Source organism: Tenrec ecaudatus, chromosome 15, assembly GCF_050624435.1.
Source record: "Tenrec ecaudatus isolate mTenEca1 chromosome 15, mTenEca1.hap1, whole genome shotgun sequence".
NCBI lineage: Eukaryota > Metazoa > Chordata > Mammalia > Afrosoricida > Tenrecidae > Tenrec > Tenrec ecaudatus.
Window position 1 is genome coordinate 3731943 of NC_134544.1, and position 24731 is coordinate 3756673.

The following is a 24731-nucleotide window of genomic DNA, read 5'->3' on the forward strand; positions in this document are numbered from 1 at the left end:
GGTTGGATGACAGTCTTGGGGGAATGAGAAGGCACGTGGCCAGCCTTGGGGTGACTGTAGGTGTGAAGAGCAGAGGGGCCCCTGTGAGGCCAGTGTCAGCTGCTTACCAGGCGACCTGCTGGGGCTCCTGAGCAAGATCAGGAGGCTCAAAGTGCCACTCAGGTGGGGTACTCGAGACGATTAGTGGAAAGAGAACATGCCAAAGGCCTTGCAGGGCTCAGATCTGGGTGTTCAACTGTTACCATGACAGACCTGCCGGAAGAGTGATGAGTGCAAACACGTCTCTTCACGAGGAAGGCAGCCCACGGACGCCCGCATCAGGGGCGAGTAAGCAGTGTGCAGAGAAACAACTCACACGTGGGAAATAATTGATGGCTTTGCACAAAGTCAACATGATATCAAGGTATCACTTAACAGCTCCCACCAAGAAATAGTTCCGTCCGTCTCATCCCTTCAAGGAGATTACGCATACGAGAAGGAAAGCAGCAATTACAGCACCGGAAGGGCTCTCCAGCCCCTTTTGCGGCCTGCCCTTGAGACAAGACCACCATCTCAGAGCAGCCTGAACAGCTTCAGGGCTCTCAGGGCCACACTGCTGAAATTGCTATGTTCACCGCCAATGTACTAAGCAGAGACAGAGAAATCCTCCCACAAAGGCGCCATGGTTTGCTTGATGTGAGGGGCCACCAATGGTCTTCGTAATTACCTCAGGGTAAGAAGGAACAAAGCGAAAGTTCTTCCAAGTGGACAGAGAAGTAGTGGGTACCATGGCAACATGTAAACAGTCACACGAACACCTATCTGGAACCCTCCACGGCTGTAGTCACACCTCCACGCGCAGGGGCTAACCTGGCCATTCAAGTGCAGGAGGAATAACCCGTGTGCACAGTAACCAATGCCGAACAAGCACGAGGAGAAGCTTTCTACTGGACGCAGGTACCGCAACGCACTGATGACACAAAGTAAGGTGTACAATGCATTTTCGACTTCTTCACTGAGGCCATGGCCAGGCCAACCTCTACATGAAAAGGTGCAGAATTTGGTATGTGATATTTTGACATGCAAGAGAACTATCACGACACACTCACAATGAAATGCCCGCCAGTCCCAGGGCTACCCGTGCCTCCTTCTTCCCCATGGACTCGAGACTTAAGAACCCCCTGGCTGCTCCGGCACCATAGGTTCATTAGCATTCTCTGGATTCCCATGGGAAAGGGAACTGCACTCTGCTGTCTGGCCTGTCGCTCAATGCCAGGATTCTGGGATGAACCCTGCTGCTTTGGGCACGGTTACTTCACATACTTCTGCAGGACAGGGCTTCGAAGCTGCCTCTGTGGAAGACATGAGCATCCTAGGTTACATGTACCCCAGAACACAGTACGGGCTCACTAACAACTGACAAATAGGTGTGCTGTATTTGTGGACTATTTTATTCCATTGATGGATATAAAGTCCTTTTCAAGTTTTGTGCAAAATCAGTGCAAGTGATCAAGTAACGTAAGTGCCGCCCATGAGGCCAAAGCAAATGTAGTCTGACATCTTGGTCCTTTCATTAATCTACCTACTTGAAAAACACATTAGCACCAAAAGTCACTGATGTGTTCATCCTAAAGGCCGTGAGTGGACACTACCTTTGCTTGGAAAAAAAAATCCCTTTAAGCCATCCAGATTCTCGGATTTGACAGGAGTCTCTAGAACGCAGCCGGGCCACCTTCCAGCCCCCACAGCCTAGCTCGTTGGTCATCTGAAAGCTCCCAGCTTCGTTTTCTGAGTCCAGTGGTTTAAAGTCCTTTCATCAGTAAACTTGTACGGCATTTTGGGCATAATTTCTGTGTGAAACCAGTGCCCTAATGAACACATGCTGTTTGTATTCTCTGTGTTGCTCATAGTCTGAAGTTCACACTAGAATGCTACAATAACGATACACTATCACTTTGTATTTACCTCGACCAAACTACACGATGGAACTGAGGGATAGAACTAATGTCTAACTGTACAATCTGGCAATAAATGCAGGCTATAATAAAACCATGCAACATAAAATGATTTAACTAATCAGGAAAGAAAGGCTTATGTCCTGGGCAGATTCTCATGACGATTGTTACCAACAGTAGTTTAATCCAATTGTGCATGGGAAGTATGGTCTGGCCTACTTTCAGTCCAACATGTGCTCCAGGGGACTTCTCCGTTTTATTTTGTGGGGATCTCTTCAGGGGCAACACACCGCACACATCTAGAATCTACACGCAGACAGTCACTCAACTTCTCACCGGTGCACCCCGACAGGAAATCTCACAAACTTCACACACGCACCCCATGTGCCTAATGCCCACTTAGGTAATTCCCTTCTGGGAGGTAAGTTCCTCTGGGGGTGGGGGTGGGGTATGAGCGAAGATGAGGGGAAGATGGGTCCAGGGCCACTTCTGCCAGTCGGTGTTCACAGAAAAAGCCACAGGATGACTAACTCCATGACTTACCCAGACACAATCCATCAGGGTTACTGGCAGCGCCCAGGCGGAGCTGGTGAAGCTGTTGGCGGCATCTGCCTTTCCCAAAAAGCAGGTGAGGGACGAGACGGCCCATTGGCCTACATTTCCCACACTTGTCATTCGATGGCAGAGTATTTAAATTGTTTTGCTTCCAGTACTTTTCAATAGAGGAATGCTCGTGACCAAACTGAGCACCAATGTAGTGGGGCAGTGGGAAGGCCACGGTCCTTAACAGCATCTTTCCGTGTCAACAGCCTGTCAGGCCAGCTGAGCTCCGGACCTTCCTCAGGGCTGGCTGGTGCTTATTAAGCCGGCCAGGACTCGTCGACAACACGTGAAGATTTGCTCCCCTGCCCTTGAATCAAGGATCCCTGACAGGTGATAAAGGTAAACCTCGGGACAGCTTTGTGTCAGCCCCAAGACAGCCGGCACTGCAGCTGGGAATTATGTACATCGCTTGGGTCGCTTCTGATACTGCTTCCCTTCCAATCGGATTGAAAATGGCATGGAAGCCCCGTGCTAAAGGGTGACCCATGCCCCAGAGGGCCACATCAAGAGAAATACTGACCACAAATGCACCCTGCCATCCTACCCATGGGAAACACTGTGTGTCTCTTCAATACGGTAAATCTGGATGGAGTGCCGAGGCTGCAGCTGTTTGCTTAAAGCCAGCAGTGTTCTGTAAGCATTTTCTGTCCTGAAGAATCAGCCTGAAAGTGCCACTGAGGAAGACGATAGTCAGAGGGACAGATACTTTTATTCTCCATGACACTGTCCTATAGGGCAACCACCACCTCCCTAAGTCCACCCCCGGCACCCTGGCCTCTGACTCTCAGACCCTGGAGGGCAGGTTTCCAGCACCAAGCACCCATCCTGCAGATTTAGTCACATGGTGACTCAGAAGGCATCCTGGAACGTACAGGCCATGGCAGGCGCCGAGTGTCCTCTGCAAGTGTTTCTAACCAAGTGACAGCGTGAATGGAGGCAGACTGCCTCATCTTTCTCGCACCGAGTGGTTGTTGTGTTTGGACTGCCGGCCACTCAACCAAGAGCAGAGTGATTCACCACTCGGCCACCACGGCTCCCTCAAGGGGCCTGAATGAGAAGCACGGTGAAGAGGAGCCTCGGGAATGTCCTCAAACACACCCTGGACTGACACGTGGCCAGCACCATCATCTGGCGCTCCTGTCACCACTGCTCCCTGTGACAGAAAGGGCAGTCGGCGTGGGCAGAGATGGCGTTGAAGACACAATGGCCTCTTGGAACCTCCCAGGGTGTGGGGAGCCCATTAGTGGGGAGCCCCATTAGCTGAATGCCAAGCCCACGCCAACACTTGCACCCTTAGCTGCTTCTCCGCCATCCCCGAGTCTGGAGCTGAATGCATGGGGTAAAAACGATGGAATTTTTTATGTTTTCAAAATTAAAATTATGTTTCTAGAGTTATAGTACACCTGGGAATTTCTCTTTGATGTCTATTATAATGCTTAACGGAAATGGAAATTTGAATCACATACACTTGAGAGCTAACAAGATCTTGCCTTATTTTTCATTGATCTTTTAAATGCCATATTGGGTATTAAGGGTACCTGTATCTAACTATTAAGTATAGCACATCAAATATTGAGCAAAATGTACCATAAAGCAACCTATTTCATGCTATTTAACGTTAGACGGCCAAACCTAATCATTCTTGTATTACCCAAGACATGATGAGGCACAAACCGTGCCAGCACACAAGTCACCAAGTAAATCCTTCTGAGAGAAAGGGCAGTGCTGCTATCATCGGAAGGGACAAGGGCCCAGACCAGGGCAGCATCGTGCAGCCTTTCCTCGGCAACCCGAGGGCCCAGGGCGGACGCCTCGGTGCTCACACCCACCTGGAGCAGCACTTCTTGGCTGCCACCAGTTCTAAGCGGCAAGGGTAACTCAGCAGCACTGATGGACAGCCAGCTCTGTTAAGCCACACTGACAATAGGCAGACTGGACAGAGGAGTGACAGGTGGGTGTGCAGAGTGGGGTAAGTAGGAGGGCAGAGGGGGTGGACTGGGAGCCCTAGAAGGGAAGGACTCCCCAGCTCTAGACCAGGACACCCAGAGGCAACAGCTCCCCTTTGGAGGAAGCTGTCCTCCAGTCTGGGCTGTGGGAGCCACATCCTCTTCTCCGCCTTGCTGTGAAGACACCTGAGCCTACTCTGAGGGCATGCAAAGATCACGGAAGAACTAATGCCGTGACATGCAAGCACATGGACCTTGCTGTGCGTTTGTGCCTGGCTATCCAAGCTCGGGGCTAGAGTCCTCAACAGGACAGCCGGCGGGCAGGCAGAGATGCCAGATCTACTGACCTGTGTGCTGTCGCCGGTGCTTGGTGAGAGCGTGCCGGGTCCCGCCAGCAAAGCCACAGAGGTCACACAGGAACGACTTCTCGCCTGTTGCAACAATAAACAGATGAGGGGCTGCAGAGGTCACAGATCATTAAAACATATCTATCAAGGCTTTCAGGGTTACTAATTCCTCCAATCAAATGTTTCCATGTAAATATGTCAAATGGGAATGAAATTACCACTGCGGTTTATTGACTGTGATAAAATCTGAAAAGCACCACTGAACATAATTACATACTTGTCAGACCCATAAAAATTAGCTTTATTATCAATGGAATGGTTTTGTACAACTTCATTTCTGTTAGATGTCTTCCAGATGGGGCTGCTTGATGCACTTGAACAGTTTTTATGCATATCCTGATTTTTTACAATTCCCATACATCTGGCCTCTCTGAGCGAGTACCGATTACTTGCAATAGTTAATATTCGGCATATACGATTCTGCCTGAATGAAACATATTGAATTTTCTAACAACTTGAGGATATCGAATGGGTTTTACCTGCTTCTGTCGGGGTCTTCTTTAATAACTTCCTACTTCATAATATGAATTAAATGGTCTCCTTGAACATTCCACAGCTCCCCAGTAACAATAAAACCCACATCACTCAGTACCAATAACAATCCAGTGCTGTTTATGTTTCTCAAAACTTTCGTGTCTGGGGATTGCTCAAGAAATGGCAGGGGGGGATGTGTATTATTCATCTTTAATGATAGCTCTTGAATGAAAACCGCTGCAACAATTAGAGAGGGATTTGGCAGACATCGTATTTGTTAAGAGTGTGTAAATGTTCATTTTTTAGCACAGTACTTTTATCTGAGCTAACATTTTGCCCTGCAGTTTATAAATGCAATATATCTTTCCACTGCCGCATATTCAGGCAGTAAGTGCTGGCAAGCGAGGCAGTCTCATCTCCAAAGGCCCAGGAAGATGGGCCAAAGAGAATAAAAACACTAACCTTGGAGAGATTCAGTGAAATTACAAAATGCTTTTGCAGGAATAAATCATCTGTATCTACCTTTATCTACTTCACTAATTTAGACAGGCAATGCAACACGTCTGTCCGGGGCCTCGCTCCCGTCAGTCAGCCGGCTGCTTCCGAATGTTCTGGTGGCCCCAGGCCGAGAAGCAGCTGGAGGCGGTTTGTCAATGTACTTGTTTTCTTAAGGTGAATGGTGAATCCAGAGAGCTTTGAAGAACAACTTGCATAATCAAAGGTCACCCTCTTATAAAAAGAATTACCAACTTTTCTAACCTAAATGAAAAATATATTCATGAAAGTTAACCAAACTATGTTGAATATACTTTTCTAATGGCTTGTTAAAAGTGCTTATTATCTTCATTAAAAAAATAATACTTTTCCTGAGGGGGGCCAGGGGGCAATAAGTCATTAAGTGTACTCTTTCATGCTGTTATTTTCACGTGGAAACAAAGACTAGAGGAGATGGGCTGTGACGGCAAAGTTTCATTACAATCATGCAATCCGTCTTCAACACATGGCATATACTCGGGGATGAGCTGAGTTTTTCAGCACATTTTTAAAGCTGTTTTGTGGTAAGCTGTTTTTGTGGTATTCGAGTCTGCTTATTCTCACGTACATATGGTAAATCTTTGTTATTATCAATGAAATAACACTACAGCGGTGAGTGTTTCGTGTGTGCAGATACAATAGGTCATTGTATTTCTTGTCTGCTGTGTTGACCGTGGATTCAAGTAAAATGAACTAACTGGCAATTTATATGTCACTTATCAGTCCAGTTGTAAGGACTTTTGCTTTCTTTAAGCTGAGGTGGGATCCAAAATGGAGACTTAGTTCTCGGTTTTTTCAGTATGTGCTTCAAGTCCCTCTCACGTTCAACGATCAGGGTTGTGTGATCTGCCTCTAGCAGGTCGTTTGTTGACAAGCCTTCCTCTAATCCTGCGCTGGGTTCGTCCGCAGATAGTACTCAGCACAGTCCCGAGTAAAGAAGGTAAAGGAGAGAGAAGCTTGATGCACACGTTTGAGCATTCTAAACGATGCAGCACACCCCCTTGTTCCGTCCCAAAGACCTTCCAGTCGACATAGAGGTTCCACAGGAGCAAAGCTTAGTTTTCTGGAATGCCCATCCCGCTCCACACAAATACCTTAGCAGAGACCGTAGAACACCGATCAACACTTTCTGGCATTCTCTGCTTTCGGCCACGTCCATCTGACCTCAGCAATGAGAGTCCTCCAATAACTCATTCTTCTCAGTCCAGCCTCAACTTCTGACCGGCAGCTCCCTATCAATGTACTGCTGCATCTTAGGAAATATCTTCAGCAACATTTCGCTTGCACGTGCAATTAATGAGACTGTTCGACAATTTTGGCAAACGTCTGCCTTTCTTTGAAATGTATGCAAATATGGATCTCTTCCGGTAAGGTTGGCTAGGTAGCTGTCGTCAGATTTCCAGGCACAGATGAGTGCTCCTGATCGGGGAGCTCGGTTTCCACCAGGCCGTCAGTGTGTGTTCACAGCACGGGGATTTGATCATTCGCATTCCCTCCTCTTGAGAGGACTGCATGCGACTAACTCTTTGGTACAGCAACTCTGAAAGTCCACGGAATCTTCTTTTGCCGCCTCCTCCCTTGTCCTAGATGTGGCCCACAGCATCCTTCAATAGTGCACCTTGGGCCTGACTCTTTTCTTTGTGTCCCACAAATGTTTCACGCCACGGTGATGTAGGGCAGGCGTGGGGTTGCGGAGGGTGGGGGTCATAGAGGGAATGTTGAGCTCAGTCACAGATGTGGCCATATGTCTAATGTGAGAGAGGATTCCTCTTACCTCTGAACTCAATCAAAGGACGCTTCCTTTCTCTCCGTGCTGAGCTCCCCAGGACCTACAGCTTCCTTATAAAAGCATGAACCACCACAGGAACGTGCTCATGCATACATGCTCCACGTGCAGAAAAACTAGTCGCTCCAGCTTTGAAATGGATATAGGGCCAAAGACAAATCACTCACTTTACACGTGATCTGAACCTAGACACGTTAGTGACCTGGGCCCCTGGACATGTAAGATTCTATTCAGGACACAAGTCTCCACTGAACTGTATGTCATACTTGCCTTGGTAACTTGATTTGTTTTTCAATCTAAATTCAATTTTCACTTGCTCTTTTTGGTTGGTGGTGGGGTTGAGGTGTGCGGGGTTTTTTGTTTGTTTGTTTGCTTGTTTGTTTCCCCGTTCCTTCTTCCCTGAAGGTGGGAGGGGAATGAGGGTTGGGCAATGGGAAAATTGGTTATGAATATTTTTGAAGGGGTAAAAACTTTAAAAAAGAAACTCAGCCCACACCTCCCTGCTGCAGGTAAAGGGTCACTCAACACACCAGACTTACACGATGGCAGCCAGATAATGGGAGACACTCCTTTTCTTTACCATCTGAATCCCTTGCAAGGGTGCCATTTTGCATTCAAATGCACAAAGACACGGAAACCAATCCTTTATTTTCTATTAGAAAACAGCCACTGTCCCCTCTCTCATTATGGTGCAGACTACAAGACCTAACAACAAAAATCCATATTATTGATCTGGCCAAGTCTCCACAATTATTCTTCAGAAGGAAACGCCGACGATAAATTACATCTGCACTGGCTTTTCATCTGCTGTTCGATATAAGTGATCTCTCAGGGCAGGCTGGAGACCTTCAATCGCCAACACCCTGTCAAGGAGGCGGAGGAGGCCTGCGCGCCCCACAAACTGCTTCAGGAGAACTTTTCACCTATAATTTCTAGCAACAATGTAGGACGCTTGGCAATCAGAAGAACATTTGGGAATGCTGATTAATTTTTGTCCTCGGAAACACAACACTTCCAGGAAGACCGAGTGGCTCACAGCGGCGTGTGGAGGGTGGGTAACCAGGGCGCCGAGGCAAGCGCGTCGGGAAGCTCCGAGGCCACCCGGCCAGGCCAGGGGAAGCTCTCTGAAAGTGGACTCCCACAATGCCATGTTTGTGGGATCAGGGTTCTTGAGGGCCAAACCCAAGGGCTCCTCAATTCTGTTCTTAGCAACAAACTCATTTAACGTCCACATTACTATTTTTTTTAAGTTTTGATGCAAACTGGATGTGGATCTGGACTCTTATCATGTATAATACCTTTTAAAATGAGATCACTACATTCACATTAGTACCATTCCGAGACACCAGGCTTGGTGAAGTGAAGAGTCCGAGGTTCCGAGAGGGCCCCTCACCAGAGGGTTTGGCACAGTGGCAACCGCCGTGGGCTCGGAGGTCAGGACAACTGTGAGGCTTGCACAGGGCTGGGCAGGCCTTCCCACAGCACAGAGGGCGGTCGCTGTGAGTCAGAACGTACTCAACAACACTGGGCAAACTTCGTCCCTGCAAAGGAGCTTTGAAAGCCCAAGTGGGCTTTATGCAAACACCTAAGCACGCAGACACAAAGCAGGTGAACAGGAAGCTTGTTCCTTCAAACACGTGCGAGCCCGCAGACGTGTACTCGAGTGAGCTGGGGGGGAAAGGACCGACAGGGCAGAGAGCCCTCTCTGAACACACACTGGGGAAGCAGCAGGGGTGAGGGCGCGACCTGTGTGGGTGCGGTAGTGGTCCTTCATGGCGGAGGCGGTGAGGAAGGAGTAGTGACAGGTGGGCCAGGTGCACTTGAAGGGCTTCTCGCCCGTGTGCAGCTTCATGTGGTTGTTGAGAGCCCACTTCTCGGTGAAGCTCCGGTCGCAGAGGTGGCACGTGAATTTCCTGCGTGGAAGGAAGAGAAGGAGAGGGTCAGCACTGCTGGCAGGCCCTGCTGCCAAGCCAAGTGCGGGGCAGCCGCCACCGGCAGCCTGGCTTTGCGGGAGAATAGCAGAGCCGGTCTGTCATGTCTGTATAACCAGGCATTGATTTTTCTGTCGCGGCCTGGCACTTGAGCCATTTATTCTCTGCTTTGCGGTTGGGCCCAACGGGTTTGAAAAATTCTGTTACAGTCCAGTCACCCCTGAGGCAAATGTGAGAATAGATTTCACCTGTACAGACCTACACCACTTATCCAGGGCAGGGCTGTCATTGCAAAGGCTAAATGAAAAGCTATCTAGACTAAACTACTCAGACAGCCCCCTGGCTTGCCAGCTGCTGCAGCCAGCCACACTCAGGTCAGCCGGAGCCGCGGCTCAGGGCCCCAGCAGCGCCCCCAGCTATCCCCAGTCTGAGCCCCTGGACGGGGAACCCCTGCAGCCCCTCCCTGAAGACGCAGCCAAGAGAAGTTTCCTAAAACACGAATAGGGACACGGTTCCTGACTATTTCTCAAGAGGACCACACTGAGGAAAAGGAGTCTAACGGCTTCCGGTGTGAGAACCACTGAAAACAAAAACCGGGCCTCCAATGAGGAGCTGTCTCACCCGCAGCCTGCAGTTGAAGCGGTGAGGACTTGAAGAGGACAGGTGATGAGAACCAGTCACAGAAGGCCCTTCCCGGTCCCCTCGGTTCATCGCCTGCCCCTTTCCCCGCATCCAGGAACGTATCGCTAGGACGGACTTTCCCACATAATTTCATTTTCCATCAGCCTTGTGCCTAATAAACTCAATTAGTGTCTGGGTCATTCAAGATAAGAAACAGACGCAAGCTGAACCCCAGTATAGACAGCGACGACGCTATAGATAAGGTGTGGCCTCCAGGAGGTGGGTGTGGCATCAGGACAGCCCAGTGGAAGGAGAAGGGGTTGAGAGCCACCCTGAGTGGGCATAGCCAGGAGCCCGAGCCCCAGCACCTCCGTCCCACCAAGGGGCACTGTCCGAACAGCCTTGTGAATTCTTAGCAATTACATTACAAAACTGCCTTCTACGATAAAACCCCCTTTTCCTTCGATCACACACGTATTTTACAAACTAAAATTTATGTAAGTTAAAATTGTGAAAAATTTCAAAGATGCCATGAAATAGGGAAAAGCACCTCGTTAACATTATAACTGCCAATGAAGATGCCTACATGACACGTGTGCTGCAGCACTGTATGTACAACCCACTGCCAGAAAGCCGACTTTCCAATTACTCTATCATTTGATCATGCCTTACTGGGAGCGGAGAATGACAAATACAGCTAAATACTTCCCAATGCACTGTAAAAAAAAAAATACCGTGCCCGTATATCTCTTTGACGGGTCTTCATGCATTTAACATTTCATAGCCATGACAGGGATCTTATTTCCAGGATAAATTCCCCTATCTACTTATTTCCTCATGTATTTATTGTGGATCTAACCTTCTCCAACAAGAAATAAATAAGGAGGTTAAGTAGATGCTATCTTTTAACAAATAGTTTCTCCAGACGCACCACAACTTTATGAATGACAAAGTAAATCCCTCATTTTTAAATCGACCGTGATGTACATTGTACAAAATTACATCCACAGGACCTCAGTATGTGCCCTGTTATTCATACGTAATAAAAATGTTACACAAAAGCTTAGTGCCTGTCCCGGGATGACAGAAGCCAGGCGAGCGAGAAGCACGGCGGCAGCCTGCATCGCAGGAGCGTGGTGCCTGAGCACGTCCAGCTGCTGGGACTTGGAGAAGCAGCTGAAAGAGGACCCAGGCATAAATAAGGCCCTGGGCCAGCCCAGAGCTGTCTGCGGCATGGGGGCTGCTCTCCGTCTGCATAGACGCCAAGCCACCCAATCCAGACACCTACTCTGCACTAGCTACAGTACACACGCTTTTAACTGCCAGAGGCTTTTTGTCTGAAAGAGGGGCAGTAGACCAAATAGGTTGGGGAGCCTGTGCAGTAGATGACCAAGAGCCAGTTCTTGTGCACTGGCCCTGAGGAGGACCATTTCCTGGAGGTGGCACTAAAAAGGTGACAACAGGAAATGCGGGCAAAGAGATGCCAAGGGCAGAGAGATCCAGCACTGGGAAGCACTGTGGCCCTCAGAGGTGGCTCCCAGCTACCCACTGCCCACCTAGGTAAATGTGCCAGCCTGTGATGCACGCAGGATGGACACAGGGGCTGGGGGACTGGGAGCTTCACAGACTGCATGAGTGCTCCCAGAGAAACCTCACAAGCGAGCCCGCCTTGCAGAACCTCCCCCTGTCATGTCTTTAAAGCTCCCTCTGCCCTTCATCAGCAGGAGTATGGTCCTCACTTTGAAAAGACTGGCCAACCTCCCCCTCCTCACAACCAACCCTTCCCCCATACTCGCCTTTGCTGGCTGCACCTGTAGCTTCTCAATCCAGGGACAGGCACCAAGCTTCGCCTGCACTAACTGCAAACCACATCAAACCCACTGCTGTGGAGTCCATTCTTGGGGACCCTACAAGACAGAGGGGAGCTGCTCCCGGCAGTCCCTGGAGATGCTGGTGGGTTCCAAGTGCAACCAAATCCAGGCTTCTTTGCTGCACCACCTTTCTTGAACTAAGGTCAGGCCCTGGTCTGAGTCACCTCCAAGTCTGGCTGAAAGACATGCTTGAGAAGGGCCTTGTTCTCAACTCGGGACTGTCTGAGGTCAACAGAGCTGCCAGAGGTAATGGGCGCAGCACATAGGCTGCTCCTGGGATCTGCCCACACAGAACACAGCCATGCCTGGCAGTGGCCGAGGGGTACACCTCAACTGACTGTGCATTCCACTCACCGGACTTCATGGATTCTCTGGTTGGGCACCTGTAAGGATGTCACGCATGCTGCCACCTCTCAGTCACACGGCGACAGATGGCAGAGCGGTGCGCCTGCAGCCCTGAGGTTCTTTGGGGATGTGATAGCCCCGCATGTGACACTTGTTTCTGCTCCTCCCTGCCCTTGGAGCATTTATTTTTAAAACCTATGCATCTAGAAAGGTAAAACAACGCAAAACCACACAGGCCATGGCAGAGGCGGGAGTGAAGGGGCAGTGGGTGGGGAGGTCCTGGGTGGGCAAGAAATGACCCACTGACTGGCCCAGCACAGATACTACCAGAAGTTCCACCCGAATGGCCCAGCAAAGGGGCTTGGCAGGGAGCAGACCGGCCTCCACCCTCAAGAACGCCAGCCAGGCCGCTATGAGATCGGCTGTGGACACAGGCAGTTCCCCACCTCCCCACTATGCTCAGCCTCCACGGGAAGCGCCCAGCAGACATCAGAGATTTGAGCAGCTGCAAGCAGCACACGAGTGGCAGGGAAGTTGAAGATGACCCTCACTCTCAGCAGCCCCCTTAAGGGAGAAGGCCATGCTCGAGGCTGTGCCGAGGTGAGTGCAGGCGGTGCTCACACATAGACCCTATCCTGCTGGGGGGCCGTGTGGGAGAATCTTCATGGTGACATGCATGGCTCCCAAATGAAAGGGCGGGTCCTAAGAGCCGCTGTGGGCACACTGTGTGCCTATGGCCAGACCGGGAGCTGGTGTCTTCACAGACTGGGAGGTGTCCTGTCCTCTGTCTTAGCAGCCATTGTGCTGTGTCAATGTGCAGTGTCTCTGGGGCCGCTGTCCTACCTGGTCAACTCTGGTGAGCAGCCAGGAGAGGGAAGGGACGAGGCACGGCACATCATGGGACCCTGTGACAGCTCTCCATCCATGAGGCTGGAGCGAGAACACGAACCATCTCCTGCCAGTGACGTGACCACCAGAAGAAGCGCACAGCGAGTACTGCCAGGCCTTTATATATAAAGTGAAGCTAAAGAATGAGTGGGTTGTTGAATTTTAGTTATGTGATTGGCAGATAGTTAGTAATAGATAGTTCTTCCTTGGCGGAACCGTTAAGGCAGTCACCTATATGGGAATATCTACTGAGCAGAGAGGTTCTGCCTTCGGACCAGAGCTCCCCCTCCTGCTGTCTCTCCCCGATACCAGGAAAGTATCCTCTACCCATCATCTTCCTCGCACTACATTTTAAAATGTTGTTTTTACTCTCAAAGGTGGGCTACTCATTCCTTCTATTAACAACTTAATTAAAAATAACACATACTCACACTTACCTTTGAAAGCATGATATTTTGATAAAACACTTTGTTTCCTCATCACTTTTAAAAATAGAGACGTCATAATTAGTAAGCTTTGGCGGTCTTTTCTAAGCTCGACAAACTTCCAGATGTCGGAATTCACTGGAAAGCCCATCCCAACCATTTCAGAGAGGCCCCTCCTCTCTCACCTGGCTTGGTCCTACCCCGCTGGGGACAGACCCTGCACAAGCACCTCCGCCTGAAGAGAGGACCAGCATCGCCTGCCCCTCCCCACCACCCAGCTAACTTCCCTGGCTCTGACGTTCGTCCTTCCTGACTCTCCTGGTGACCCTCTTCAGTTACCAGGGTTTCTTATTTATTTAATCTTAAGTGAGTGTTCACGCTAGCACCAACAGGCCACACCCATTCAGGTCTGTTTCTACCAGCACAAACAGCACACCCGAGGTGCATTTTGATGATTAGGGCGACTTTACAGGAAAGGAAACTTACTAAGTCACCAATAAATACAGGAAATAAGGCTAAACATTGTTACTTGCCGATGAAGAACACATCGAACCACAAGAAATCATTTAATAGCAAACTTAACTGCCTGAAGAGTGAATGCCCAAGTGGGCCTGAGAGCTTCTAAGGAAGGGTGAGCACGTTACACACTGCCAGGCTTAGGGTCACGGAACATAATGGCAGGAAAGCTTAACAAAGATTTGTAAGGGTACTCACTACCCATTGTCCCCACCAAAGAGCTCGTTCTGTATGTATTCCCCTGACTAATTCTGATACCAAACATCTATGGCATGCATCCCTTTAAACTATTAAAAGTTGGAAACTCTTGGCTGGGCTTCATTAGTCAGGTTTCCTCATGCAATGGAAGTACATTCATAGATCCCATATGAAGCTCGAAGGCTCGCTGCCACAGAATGGCTTCCGACTCACACAGCTTACAAGAACTCAAACACAGCTGTGGGAGGAAAGGGCGTTGCAATAAGGCAGGTAGACGCACGCCATTGCCATACGACTTTTGACCAAAACACACAATGCTCAAGGCGCACAGGTGCAGTCAGAGTGCAAGGCCACAGGTCAGGGTAGTTCAGTTCTGGGAAGTGGCCCAGAGAGCAAGTGGACTAAGGCGTCAATGAGCAGGGGGGACGGGCTTTCGAAGAAGGGTGTTTGAAGTCACTAGGACCACACCAAAACCGTTTCTAAAGTATTTCTTTTCTTTCAGAAGAGGTCTGTGGTTACAGGAAATATTTCAATGAAACCAGTAACTTCATTCTCTTCCTTGATGACACCTTAGACCAGCATCACTCAATGATGAGATCACACAAATCTACCTGTACAAACAGCACACCAAGGACCAAGGGCAAGAGGGTGGCAGAGGAAGTACGGATAAGCTCAATTGTGGATTAAGGTCAGTCTTGTCCAATGGGTGCAGAGTTGTGCAGCCGTGATCTTTGGTGCTGACAGACTGAACATTACTCCTGAACAATGAGGGTGGCACAAACGTAACGGTTCGATATTGCTGTTATTGAACTCCTGGGCTGGAAAAGTAACACAAGTGGGTATTGTTCCAAGCAAACCCTCCCAAAGTGCTTCTGAATCTCTTCTAACAGTTTCTCAGCGGCTCAGATAGAGCCAATGCCTGGGGCAGTTCCTCTGACAAAATGCAGCCTCTGGGCTCCTAAGGCTTCGAGTTAAACAAGCAGCCATCTAGCAAGGAAGCAACAAAGGCCACATGGAAGAAGCACATCAACCCATGTGCTCACAGGTGTCGACGGGATCAGGAACAACTATTTACGTGTGAACAAGGGGGCTTGGAAGGGAGACCCAAAGTCCATCTGTAGACAATTGGGCATCCCTTCACAAAAGGGTCACGAGGAAGGGATGAGCCAGCGAGGGTGCAGTATAGCACCGACAGAACACACAACATTCCTCAAGTTCTTTAATGCTTCCTCTTCCCCAACTAGCATGATCCCAGCTCGATCTTACAAATTTGGCAATACCAGAGATGTATACTGGTGCAGATAAGAGCTCTGGACACACGGAATCCAGAACAAATAAACCCCTCAGGACTAATAATGAGAGTAGTCATACCATGAGGGTAGGGGGAAGGTGGAACTGATTGCAATGATTGATATACAACCCCCTACCCACACCCCCCCTCCCCCGCAGGGGGACAAACAACGGAAACGTGGTTAAAGGAGACAGCGGATGGTATAAGGTAAGGGGGAAAATTTATATATTATCAAGGATTCACGAGGGTGGGGCACGATGGGGTTAAAAAAGAGGAGTTGATACCAAGAGCTCAAGTCAAAAGAAAATGTTTTGCAAATCATGGCAACAGATGTACAAGTGTGCCTGATTCAATTGATATATAGATTGTTATAAGAGCTGTAAGAGCCCCCAATAAAATGATTTATTGAAACTTAAAAAATAAAATATAACACCAAGAAAAAAAACAATTTAGTCACTGCATGGTGGTACATGAAGAGATATGGTGAAAATGCACGCTGGCCTAGTCTTTGCCCACTAGAGTGGGCACCTGTGTCTGCTGAGAGGCAGACGGGAAGGGTGCAGCCAACCCAAGAGCAGACACAGAGCTCAGTTAATTGACAAGAGCGTCTTCTGCTGACAAGTTCCCCAGAGTACAACGAGGCCACGTGGGGATGCCCAAGCAGGCCGGCCTAAGACACTTTGTCTACAATCACCCAGACGGGAGGCGGCCTGGGTAAGATTACACACAGCAGTGCTCCGGGATGTGAACTCTGGGGTGATGGGAAGGTGACCAAGCCCATCTCATGTCCCCAGCACTCCCCCACAGCAAGCCGAGCACCTCCCTTCTTTCCTGCTTCTGACTGCCATCTGCAAGTCTCAAAACACTATCCCAAACACCAAGCTAAGTACTACCGGGTGGATGCCAGCTCACAGCGACCTGACAAGGACAAGGCAGACGTGCTCCTGTGAGTTTGAGAGACTTTAACTCTTCACTGGAGCAGACAGCGAGTCTTCCTCCTGTGATGGTGTCAAACTGGCGATCTTGCAGTCAGCAGCCCATGCGTAACCGCCACACCACCAGGGCTCCTTTCAAAACATAATACCCATGTTTAAATACAAGATACAATTTTAGATAAATGGACAAGATATATTTCAACTCTAAGTCAAATGATTGACAAGTCCACTGCCCTGGAGTACATATGAGAGGAGGGAGCAGAACTGACCTGTAGGGTTTCCCATCTTTAATGGAAGTAGAGTCTCTCATTGTTCTCCTGCAGAGTGATAGGTAGGTTCAAACTGCTGACCTTCTGGCTTAGCAATCGAGCAGTTTAACACGTGTGCCCCTAGGTTCCCACAAAAAGAGTGTGCTGGTGGTATAGTGGTTACATATTGGTCAAGAAAAGTCAGCAGTTCGAAACCACCAACTGCTCCAAGGGAGAAAGATGAGGCGCTTCCTAGTCCAGGAAAGAGTTGCAATCTCAAAGCTCACAGAGGCACTCCTGCCCTGTCCTCTAAGGGTGGGTCGCCATGAGTCACAATGGGCCCGGTGGCAGTGGTTTGCAAGGACCAGGATAAAGCACTCCAGGTCATCTCTCCCTGGTGTGCCCGTGCGTGTATGGTCTAAAAAATAAAGTGACTCCAACAGGGACTTTACACCTTGATCCAAGATCTTGCTGACGTCTAGCCTGCACAGACAGGTCAGACTCTGGAGAGTTGCCTGGCTGTGGTGACAACAGAAGAGCTCAGTAAGACTTAACTGGGGAAGCCACAGAGGGAGCCCTGCAAGTAGAAGGTTCCATTTAGTAACTCCACCTCCTGGGCCTCCAGGGGGCTTCCAGAGGAAAGCTGGCGCAGCTCCCTGGGCCCTCCACCTGTCCAGAGGGAGGCTGCTGCTTACAGCCAATGGTCTTGAGTGCATTCCTACCCTGAGCAGGCGATAATGAGTCTAATTAACCCGCTAGAGATCCTCCTTAACTAGCTGGAAAAGGAAATTTAACCTGTCTCTTGCCAAAGCCTGTCATGTTCAGATCGCGTCACCCATCTCTCAGTTCTAAAAACTGGGGAATAGCGTTTCCTGGTCCGTCAACTGCAAGACTGACAAGCTTCTGCCGGCAGGAGCAGAGTATCCGACCTAGGCTGCCCTGCCCTGCTCTGCTAAGGGGCACAAGGATGACTCATTCTCAAGGAAAATGGGCAAGGATTTCAAACGCCTTACCCTCAAACACTGGAATACATCCTTCAAAATCTTTGCCAGGGAGTTTCTCTTTGTCAGAGAGACCACCCCCTGGGGCCTGACCAGGACCGCCCTGTAGGTTCCGGTGGACTTGTCCCTGCCCCACTCTGCACCAGTGCTCCTGGCTCCTGGCTCCTGGCGGGGGGAGGGGGGGGTGAGGGAGGGTAATCTGCGTGAGGGTTGCAAAGCAGGGATTTCCGTCTGCAGGCCACACGGAGTCAGCAGCAAGCCTCCTCCCTGCAGATGCACCACCCCAACAGCCACAGGTAACATGTAAATGAACGAGCATGGCTGTGTGCCAATAAAACTTTATGTACAAAACAGGCAGAGGGCCTGATGTGGCCCATGGGGGGACGGGGTGGGGAGGAGACCCTGATCACCACCAAGTGAAACTAACAAACCCAAAAGTCCCAAAGCTTCTGGAGAATAACGTCCCCTGCACCCCAAAGCGGAGTCTGCGAAGCTGGCTTAGGCCTGTAACAGCTCATGTTTCTCGTACGTTTTCAGCGCCAACATGGGAACAACAGGTGGGAGAAATTAGCTGCATATGAGACCATTCAAGTCGCCGCCGCTGCCTGTCCTGTTCAAAAGTACTCCCTTTCAACTGTACCCCAGAGCTGCGAGGCGACTCGGGAAGTTGAACCAATTTTAACTAACTGTGCAGGTCACGTCCTGGAGACGGAGGCACGCAGGCAATTGCAAGTCTTCACATCCCGTCCACGTGAAACTTTTATCGCTGCAGGTCAGGGAGGAATACATTGTGGTCATGTGAGGAATTTGAGCCAATATTAAGGTGTAGGGAACACAGAGAGAATTTCTTTCAAAACATTGCTCTTACTGATATGCAAGAACTTTCCGAAGCTCCTTTTGCATATAGCATCAGCTAAAACTGACTAAACTGCTTTTAATCCCTATTTATCTTTCATCCCGGTGCCTTGACAAACTTTTCAGCTTTGATCAATTACAAGAGCCTAACAACTTTCAAATTATTAAATTTTCCCACTTCTACAACAACCCATCAAAAACAATGACGTATGCACGGCACCCACATGTATTGAGGAACTCATGGGGTTCTAGAAATAAATGACAGAGAAACACATGCCTCCCCAAAGTATCCTGTGTTTGGACTGGAGGGTCAGGACTACTGTCCCCAAATACCAAGGACTCCCAAGCCTTCAGCAATGTTCTTAAGAGTATCAATTAAGATGGCTGGAAAGGCCTCCAAGGGTGAAGGGTAGCCGCCGATGTGGTGATGGCGGCGGGCAGTCATGCCACGTCCCAGGAGGATGACACCCTGGAAACCCGGCATGGCACTTCTACAGGGCGGCAGAGTCAGAAATAGTGCGGCCACCGTGTGCGGGGGGAAAGCTTCTGTGCCAATTCAAACAATCTGCTCTAGTCCAACCCGGGTGGGAAGTACGAATCCCGCAGAGCACTTTACAGTGCAGGGTTATGGTAGTGCGCCAAGAGAGCATTTCATTAACCTTGCTGCAAAAATGTTTACGAGTACAAAGATGGATGAGCACACCTCACTTTACCGCACTTGCTATATGTGCCGGATATGACAACGTGAAGGTCTTCGGAACCCCGCGGTCAAACTGACACCATTTGCCCAGCAGCCTTTACTACTCGTGGTCTCTGCTTCACATGTTGGTCATGCTCATGCTAGTCACGACTTTTCATATTGCCGTTGCACACTTCAGAGGCTACAGTATAGTACAACCATCACTTTTATCCACAGCGGGAACACAAGTAACTCCGTGCCCAAAATACCCGCTCTCCTGTGGGTCTTGAACCAGCTGCCTCTCTAGGAACACCTACCTCATGCTCACACACACGCACTATGGGTCTGCGCTAAACAGAAGGCCCACACCCTGTGTGGTCCCTTAGGAACGGCAGCACGCACTCCTTGGACGCCACAGGCTTCATCGTGAGGTTTTGGGCAAGATGCTCTCAGTGCCAGACGGGCAGCCATCTGAGCTTCTGTGGGACCACATAGGAGACCAGCCCTAAATCCACCGGGAATGCCTTGCAGCACCTCTCTGATCACGGAGGCCACACGCAGCTCTTCAGGAGAATGAGCTACAACTGTACACTGCTTACAGCCACCACGAAGCATGAGGCAGCTGTCTCCCTCGCTGTCCTCTGTCAGTTCCAGCTTCCCCAGGACGAGCTTTGCGGGTAGCAGGGCTTCCCTGCCAACATGACAAAACCAAAAGCTGCGACCTGCTAAGCTTTAACCCAGGGGTCTCAAATCTTGTCAACAGCGGGGCCCCACAGGAAGCCAGGACCCGGCCCCAGTGCACTTTATTTCCCTCCTCCTTTGGATCTCTGATCTTTGCACGTTCGTTCAGGGACAGTAACCCTCTGCGACAGAGTCGACTTGGCCACCGTGTGGGTCCACGGAGAACCCTGCTCCACAAGGTCCTCGCTGGTTAGTTTGTCCAAAGCAGAATGCCAGACTTTTCTCTGAGGCACTGCCGGGTGGACCGACCCTCCCAACTCTGCCGGAGCCCTCTAGCTCATCAACCCTGCACTGCACCCTCCGCCACCGACACCCCACCCCAACACACCCTACAGTGAGGAGACCATCACCATTTAGTCAAAACTAGAATTCACAGAAGGTGCAAATATGCCGTGGCTCAAATGGAAATTAATAAAATATTTCTCCTAACAGTTGAGTTCAAATTTGCCTTTAATACCCACACACTCAGGGGCATTTCTTTTAGCCTAACATTTAAGACTGTTAATGGAGCGCATGGTCCCTGGGCCCCAGGCCCTGTGTGCCCATAGCTGAGTCCATAGGCCCTGCAGGATCTGTGAGGGGGATAGGAATGTATCTGCCAGATTGAGAAAGCACTGCCCTGTCTGCTGCTGGCATGTGATTTGCTGGGCCCGGAGAGGCAGCACTCCAAACTTAGGTATTTCATTGTCTTGGCCTTTGTCATCATCTTGGCCTTCTAGCATGTCAGGATGATCTAAGGAACCATTTGAGCTCAAGGTAAGATTAGCTGCAAGGGGGGAGATGCATTGCCTAGTAATCTCAGAGTTCAGTACAAAATTGACCTCGGCCCAAAGAGCAGCGGTTGCCATGTGTGCCTAGAGTAAATAGCAGGGTCTGAGCACCGTAGCGGCACTGCTCAGCACGGACATTTGGGAGCCCCTAGACCAGTGGCTCTCAACCTTCCTAATGCCACCACCCTTTCATACAGTTGCTCGTGCTGTGGTGAACCCACTCCCCAAAACATAAAAGTATTTTCGTTGCTACTTCATAACTATAATTTTGCTACTGGTATGAATCTGGTGACTCCTGTGAAAGGATCGTGACCCACAGGTTGAGAACCACTGCTCTAAAGTGATCACCACAGTGGTGTTCCCCTACCCCCATCCCCCAGACACACACACACACACACACACACACACACACACACACAAGCGCACGCGGCCTCGTTCTCAATGTTAAACTCCAAGGCAAAGTGCTAGAGTTGGAGTCACAGAAGACCCACAAGCTCACTGTCTGGGGTCCTACAGTGCCCTTGGCGCCCTGGCGGGGACTGGCTCCTGTGGTGCTTTGACTGTGCGCAGTCACTGCACGAACCGGGACTAAGAAAACAGCTTCGACATATGCGGACTTAAAAATATACACAGCAAAATCAACAACAAACACTCCTTAACTGCTGGCAAGGCAACTTGGTACTAATTTAGCTTCCTTTTAATACGAAACAGATCGCACTGGTTATTTACAAGATCAGAAGTGTGCAAATAGATTTGCAATTTCATCTAGGTTCTAAATTACTTTGAAAAGATACATGCAGACAGGCATGTATAAATACTGCAGAGAGATCATTTATACTAATTTCTCAAATCCTCAACACCTCAAACAAAAGACTGTGGAATAACATTACCACTTACTATATACCTCCCAGCATTCCAAACACTACGCTGAATTTCCTTCTCATATAATGAGGTGCAAAACCAACTGGAAATATGTAGGTGATAAAATGTATTTATACTTGCCATAAGTATAGCATGAAACAAAAAACACCCAAACGTACTTAACTGCCTTTGAGTTGATTCCAACACAGAGACCTTTTGGGAAGCGGCAGAGCTACCCTCGGTGTTTCTGGGGCAGTAAGTCCTGAGGAAACAGATGCCTCATCTTTGGGGGGATGGCAGAGATGCCCTCAGTGTTTCTGGGGCAGTAAGTCCTGGAGAAGCGTCATCTTTTTGCCCTGGAGCAGCTGGTGAATTTGAACCACCAACTTCTGGATTCTACACTGAGCACTCTGACCACTGCATGCCACAAACCTAAGACTGCGTGGCCTTCCTGATTTTCTGAGGCTGGCGAGATTCATAAGCAGCTCACTTTCCTCCTGCAGAGGAGCAAGTGGGTTTGCACTGCCAACCTTGATGTTAGCAGCCTAACTCAAACCCAAGAGCGCCACCAGGGTTCATTAAGAAAGAAAGAGTTCAAAATTAACTGGCATTCTCCAAAGAAAATCATCATCATCAACAACAAATACATGTTGTCAGCACCCAGCTGCTTCTTCAGTCTCCCCTGGGGTGGCCCAGACGCCTCACATTCAATGCGAGCAAATACAGCTGTGGCTGGACAGCTGCAGAGCCTGCTGGTCCCATATTCATACCACCTGAAGACACTCTACATGCCCAACCTGCCCATCAGCAGAGATGGGTCATGCTTTCCCTTCTCCACTCTGCCCACCCACCACCTCCCCTGAGGGCTGGGCCGCACAAAGACCCCGAGAAGGAGCAGAGGCCCCGCGGGAGAGGACCAGGACACTTCCCACAGGGAAAAGAAGAACCCTGCCAAGTCAACAAACCTGGGATGGATCAACTTGACTGTGTAGACTCAGCCCGGGTCTCATTAAGGTGGCCCACAGCTGGCTGCCGAATCAAAAATTCCCAGGAGCCCAAGTCTTAAGTCTTACGGGTCTATGTTGCTAAATAATTCCGAGTGCCAATGTGGGCATCTTGACATTCACAAATGATGATGTCAATGAAAATCAGACTATGTGAAATAATGATCAAGTGATGAAATTAAAAATAATGCTACATAAAGGTATTTGAGTCGTCAATTGTAAAGTAAGCAAAATATTGACAACCCTCCAGCAAACGAACCAACAGTGGGCACCATTCTACCATGCTGATATTAGGGGTTCAGAAATGGACGCTCTTCTCTTCAAGGGGAAGGAAAAGTTGTGTACAATATCCGTTATCTTTTGATCCCATTTATCCACCTATTTTTCAGCTGCCTGGGATTTCTTACTTCTCTCCTACCTACCATCAGGATTACATGTGGTCACTCCCAAGCACACCAGGTCCCGGGTAGTTCATGCTAATACTGAACACACTTTTCACGCTCTGTGACCTGAGGGTCACACATTCAGATGCGGATCCTGCATTTCACTCAAGAACAGGTTTTAGATGTGCAGATTCTTAGCCAAACAAGTCAGTGTTCTCCACAGATAAACCAGCAATGAAATTATAGTTTTAAAACGACAAACTGAAGGATTCTGATGGGGAGAGAGAGAGAGAGAGAGAGAGAGAGAGAGAGAGAGAGAGAGAGAGAGAGAGAGAGAGAGAGCGAGAGCCCAGTGGCTACAACACTGGATTCCAACGTAACAGCAATGGCGTGGCTGCCACGGGACCAGGACAGTTTCTTCTGCTGCACACGCAGTCGCTGTACGTAGTAGGGCCTGACTTGATAGCACCGAGTGGCACCAAGCTCTTATGGAGGTGGAGGGTAGGTGGTGGTAGGCTGGTAGTGATGGTGCTGGCAGTATTCATAATGGAAGTTGTGGTGGCATTAACAGTGGGGGCAGTGGTAGTGATTGGTGGTGGGACAGTTGAGGTGTTAGTAGCTGCTACCTAGGTGGTGTGGCAATTTCCGGTAACCTTGAATACAAATTATCCAGAATGAAATTTGAATTATTTAGGAATTACAAACTTCTTAAAAAACATAAGCATGGGGGATGGGGTAAAAAAACCATAAACATGAATAAAATTATTAAAAAGAAAGAAAGAGAAAAGCACTCCAAAGAGACAAAAAAAAACAACAACAACAACCAAAACACATAAGCATGTGGGTTTCTTACAATGGGGAACTATTCTACAAGGTCTGGCTGATTCTCTCAATGGGGAAGTTTGAGCTATCAGCAGTCTGTTAAAGGCAGCTCTACAAACCTAAGAAGCCACTGGCAGTGAACCATTATTTTGTTTTTCTTTGGCCTAGGTCTCGCATTCTTTTTTAAAAATCAGTTTATTGGGGGCTCATACAACTCTTATCACAATCCATCCATCAATCCATTGAGTCAAGTGCATTTGCACATTTGTTGTCATCCTCATTCTCAAAACATTTGCTTTCTACTGGAGCCATGGTATCAGCTTGTTTTTAATTTTTTTCCCTTCCTCTCCACCCCACCTGCTTCAGGAAACCTTGATAATTTATAAATTATTATTATTTTGTCATGTCGTACACTGTCCGACGTCTCCCTTCACCCATTTTCTGCTGTCCGTCCCCCAGGGAAGGGGTTATATGTAGATTCTTGTAATCGGTTCCCCCTTTATATCCCACCTTCCCTTCACCCTCCAGGAATCACCACTCTCACCACTGGTCCTGAAAGGGTCATCTGTCCTGGATTCCCTGTGTTTCCAGTTCCTATCTGTACCAGTGTACATCCTCTGGTCTAGCCCGATTTGTAAGGTAGAATTGGGATCGTGATAGTT

At 49.1% G+C, this 24731-nt stretch overlaps 1 protein-coding gene across 2 annotated transcripts in view; it reads right to left on the reverse strand.

Annotated features, from left to right (window-relative positions):
* ZNF407 (zinc finger protein 407) overlaps positions 1–24731 on the reverse strand; it is a 379519-nt gene that overhangs the window by 133434 nt on the left and 221354 nt on the right. For both annotated transcript variants that reach the window (XM_075533277.1, XM_075533278.1), the window contains exons 5-6: positions 9431–9597; positions 4831–4914 (exon numbers count right to left, since the gene is read on the reverse strand). In XM_075533277.1, the coding sequence (XP_075389392.1) occupies positions 4831–4914; positions 9431–9597 (251 nt within the window). The remainder of the gene's footprint in view (positions 1–4830; positions 4915–9430; positions 9598–24731) is intronic.